The sequence below is a fragment of the Hevea brasiliensis genome, chromosome 8 (genome assembly GCF_030052815.1).
Source record: "Hevea brasiliensis isolate MT/VB/25A 57/8 chromosome 8, ASM3005281v1, whole genome shotgun sequence".
Classification (NCBI taxonomy): Eukaryota; Viridiplantae; Streptophyta; class Magnoliopsida; order Malpighiales; family Euphorbiaceae; genus Hevea; species Hevea brasiliensis.
This window is the reverse complement of record NC_079500.1, coordinates 101,973,729-101,977,968: the sequence shown is the minus strand read 5'-3', so window position 1 is coordinate 101,977,968 and position 4,240 is coordinate 101,973,729. Positions and strand designations below refer to the sequence as shown.

Below are 4,240 nucleotides of genomic sequence, written 5' to 3'. Positions count from 1 at the left end.
CAAATAAATACAATAAATCAAATGTGTTTTTCATGTTTTCAGTTGATCTAAATATTGTCTATGACCAACAATAAAAACCTTCATGGCCAATAAAATATATATGGGCGTGTATGTGTGTGTGTGCCAATATATGTGTATAATGAATTTAACCAAAGGCTAAAGCCTATAATGTTATAACAAAAGCTAAATGTAATATCAAAGGCAATTATTGGGACATCAAAATTAGGAAGGTAAATAATTTAGGTCTCAGAAAATTTTGCCTTAATTAAATTTTGGAATTAATTTCCACCATTGACACTTAATTAACATTTTTAAGTCCTAATTGGACTAAAATGAATTACAATTTTCTTTGCTTAAGATAAAAATAAGCTTAATTAAAATCAGAAACTTCAATTATGCTCTAATGGCATGCTCGTAAATATGAGCAAATAGTATAAACCCATTGCAGTTTTATGATTTTAAAAAATATCATGGCAATTCTCTTAAGAAAATAAAAATAAGTAAGTGGCTCTCATATGACATGTCAATGATAGCATGTTGTAATTTTAACCACAAGCAACTTTCTTGATGAAAGGCATTGACTAGCATATAAAAAATGGCCACTTTGTAAAATATGAGCAAAATTCAAGGTCAAGGGGCAATAACTTTTCACTTATTAGGAGCACAAATCAAGGCTTATCTTTTTTAAAAAAGAGTGCTGCTAAATAGCTCAATTTGAGCTGGCTCAAATGGTATTAATGTACGTAGTTTTACTATTATACCCTTAAAAGAAAGAGAGGAAACAATTTAAAAATGGCTTCAAAGCTTGGAGCTGGTGAGATAGCTCATTTCATGGCTCATGCAAAGGAAAGCGTGCATGCAACAAGCTATTATTGCTTGCAGCCATGCACACCATTCAAGAACTGATGATTCGATGAGTGTGTCTACTGCATTAATGCATGCACATATGAGCTAACACATGCAGCAGTGATGAGCATTCCTTGTTTTTGCCTTCCTTAAAATATTTTCATTCTTTGTTTTTGCCTTCCTTAAAATATTTTCATTCTTTGGTTTTTCTTTTAAAGTTGATTCATTCTCTCAGTTTTTTCAATTTTTTTATGGCGGGGTTAAGTCAGGGAAGGTCATATCGTAGGCAATTGTTTGATGAGATATTTGATTTTAGTGAAGATGATAGTTTGTTCCTTTGAAGATGTGGAGGAAGATGAATCGGTGGTGATCAAGATATGAGCAGAAGGAGGCATTAGAAGCGATAGCAAACACTAATGCTATTGAAGAAGGTCCTCTAACGAGGATGTTATTTCATTGTATCTGCACTATGTTCAACGTCTATAAAGAACAGGCTAGATTGAAATGTTTTAGTGTTTTCAAAAGATCAGCAGTTAATGTACGGGGTGGATCTAGCAAATATCAAACAATTAGTTGCGATAAAGGAAGGAAAGCAATTGGTGCGAAATCATCAAAAGGATAAATTGTCTGCAAAGATTAATGCAATCCTAAGAGAAAATGGAATGTGGCAGATTTCAAAAGTTATTTCAAGTCACAATCACGAATTGGAACCTTCTATGTCTAGATTTATGGTTGCTCACAGGTCACTGAATATGGATATGAAGAGGAGATTGGAGGCAAGCGATATAGGCGGCATAAGACCATAAAAAGCATTAGGTTGCTTGAAGTTCAAGCGGTGGACGAGAAAATTTAAAATTTGTTTGTCAAAGGATTGTGAAACTTCATTGAAGCGAAAGAGGAGGCTACGACTTGGTGATGGTGATCTTGAGGCTATCGTAAGTTGTTTGTGAGAATGCAGCGAAGCGATCACGAGTTTTCTATTCATTTGATCTTGATGATGATTCGGGCTTTCAAATGTTCTATGGGTTCATCCTCGTAGTCGAAACTTTATGAGGACTTCAATGATGTTGTTAGTTTTGACACTACTTACCTTGTTAATCGATACAAGTTGCCATTTGCCACCATTGTTGGAGTAAATCATCATGGGCAATCTATTTTATTAGGATGCGCCTTGATCTCGCATGAAGATCTAAACACTTTTAAGTGGTTGTTCATGACGTGGCTTGAAGTAATGGGAGACGTTCATCCTAATTCTATTCTTACAGATCAATGCGAGAGCATGAGGAAAGCCATTAGGGAGGTAATGCCTAATACTAGACACAGATTTTGCTTGTGGCATATATTATGCAAAGAACCTGAGAAGTTTAGGGGTGTTATTGATAATGATAGTGCATGCCTCGAGTTTAAAGCTGTAATATATGATAGCTTAACCATCGAGATGTTTGAGAGAAATTGGAATGAGTTTGTGGTGAAGCATGGGTTGGAAAGAAATGAATGGCTTTCCAAACTATATGTTGATAGGGAGTATTGGGTTCCAATTTATCTCAATCACACATTTTGGGCTGGAATGGTTTCGACTCAAAGGAGTGAGAGCATGCATGCCTATTTTGATGGGTATGTTAACTCAATGAGCACACGAAAGCAATTTGTGGAGCAGTAACTGATTGCTATGTGTGACAAGATTGAAAAGGAGTTCTATGTTGATTTCAAATCAAAAAACACAGTTGTAAATTGCATATCTGTTTTTGAATGGGAACAACAGTTTCAAAAGGCATTTACTAATTCAATATTCAAGCTCGTTCAAGAGGAGATTTAACAAATGTGGTATTGCCATGTCATTCAGCCAACTGAAAAGGGAAGGCGTGAAGCAGATAATGAGCCAGGAATTGAGAGACATAAAATTATGGAGAAATCCATAATCAACAACTGGTTTCATAGGGAGTTTGTTTATGATGTAGAGTCTGAGGAAAATGGCCAATATTTCAATTTGCAATTGTAAGAAATTCGAATCAAAAGGAATATTGTGCTTTGCCATATCATGAGGTTGATGTCACTCAAAGACATAAAGTTCATCAACGAGCGATATTTGCTTAGGCGATGGAGAAAAGATGTTAATCGTGTCCATAGTAAAAGTTTTTCACGGAGGTACCCACATATGAGAGGAGTTTGAGAAATACGGGGAGATGGAGAGGTTATTTCAAGAAGCATCCGATTTGGCTTACGATGACAATAAGATCAAATTTGTGAAACAACGGTTGGCTGAATTAGGCGGGATTTATTGAGTGGAATGATGGAATGATTGCTCCTACGGTAATGCACAGTTACTATTGACACTAACAATGTTGATGAAAGCGAAGAAAATGAAAGAGTTATTCTTAATCCACATGTGACTCGTAGTCGTGGGCTGACCCACGAATAAGCGAGCCTGGTCGATGGAGATCACTCAACGAGCAAATTACGGTAGGAATAGAAAGCGATGGAAGAGGCGGCGTAGAGTCGACCAAGAAACAATATTAACTCGAATATTCTTTGGCGGTATATATATATATTTTTAAATCGGTACTAATGTTATTTATTTCATTTTTTTAGATATTTCATGTAACTTGTGTCCTTTTACATGTAAAGGTTGGGCGCATAATAGCCAAACACGAGCAGACCAAACACAAGGAAATGTTGCGATCTTTGTAATTAATCCGATTATCGGTGGAACTATACCAAGCCATCATAGTATTAGGCATTAAGGAACCCATTATACTACTAAGCATTACAATGGGCTGGTTAAGAAATTAGAATAGTATCATCAATGTAATAGCAATTTTTTAAATTTTATTACAACTTATCTTATGAAATAGTCGAGTTGCGTTTATAACTTATCAAAATTAGTTAGCTAATTTTAGTGCATACACTTCTTATGTAAGCAAGGCGTAGCATATTATATAATTTATTATAACTCGTGTAAGATCATTTTCTTGTTAAGTTGAGATTACATTTACGGATTATAATCATAGCCATGGTGGACGGTGCTAAATGGCACAAATGTTGTGGCACAAATAGCACAAATGCTTATAAAATGACATAACTATCCTTATTAAAATTTTGAATGGAAGAGATGTCAAGAGGCAGTATAATTTGAATTTTCATTATCTCTCTTCTATCTAACAACTACTTGAGTAAATAGGATGAGAGTTCCCATGCTTTCCTTGAGCTACCCACCATAATTAATATTATGTGAGTTCCAATTAATATTTTAATAATTAAGTGTTTATTATTTATGATAACACATAATAATAATTAAATATTATTTCTCATTAATTTAAAATAAAATATTTATATTATATATAAGATTTTGAAAAAATTTTATCATCTTAAGTTAACTTTTAAGATATAATTAGAT

At 34.2% G+C, this 4,240-nt stretch overlaps 1 protein-coding gene across 1 annotated transcript; it reads left to right on the top strand.

The window, feature by feature from the left end:
• The first annotated feature begins 1,382 nt into the window (after window positions 1-1,382).
• Window positions 1,383-2,506, top strand: LOC131182187 (protein FAR-RED IMPAIRED RESPONSE 1-like). The gene is made up of 3 exons (XM_058150869.1): window positions 1,383-1,622; window positions 1,716-1,781; window positions 1,886-2,506. Exons 1-3 carry the CDS (start codon window positions 1,383-1,385, stop codon window positions 2,504-2,506), a joined length of 927 nt encoding a protein of 308 aa, XP_058006852.1.
• Window positions 2,507-4,240: the final 1,734 nt, after the last annotated feature.

Coding starts and splice junctions, on each gene's coding strand:
- LOC131182187 (XM_058150869.1), top strand. CDS start 1,383: ATGTACGGGGTGGATCTAGCAAATATCAAACAATTAGTTGCGATAAAG. Junction 1,623..1,715: donor ATATGAAGAGGAGATTGGAG/GCAAGCGATATA, acceptor TGTTTGTCAAAG/GATTGTGAAACTTCATTGAA. Junction 1,782..1,885: donor ATGGTGATCTTGAGGCTATC/GTAAGTTGTTTG, acceptor TCATCCTCGTAG/TCGAAACTTTATGAGGACTT.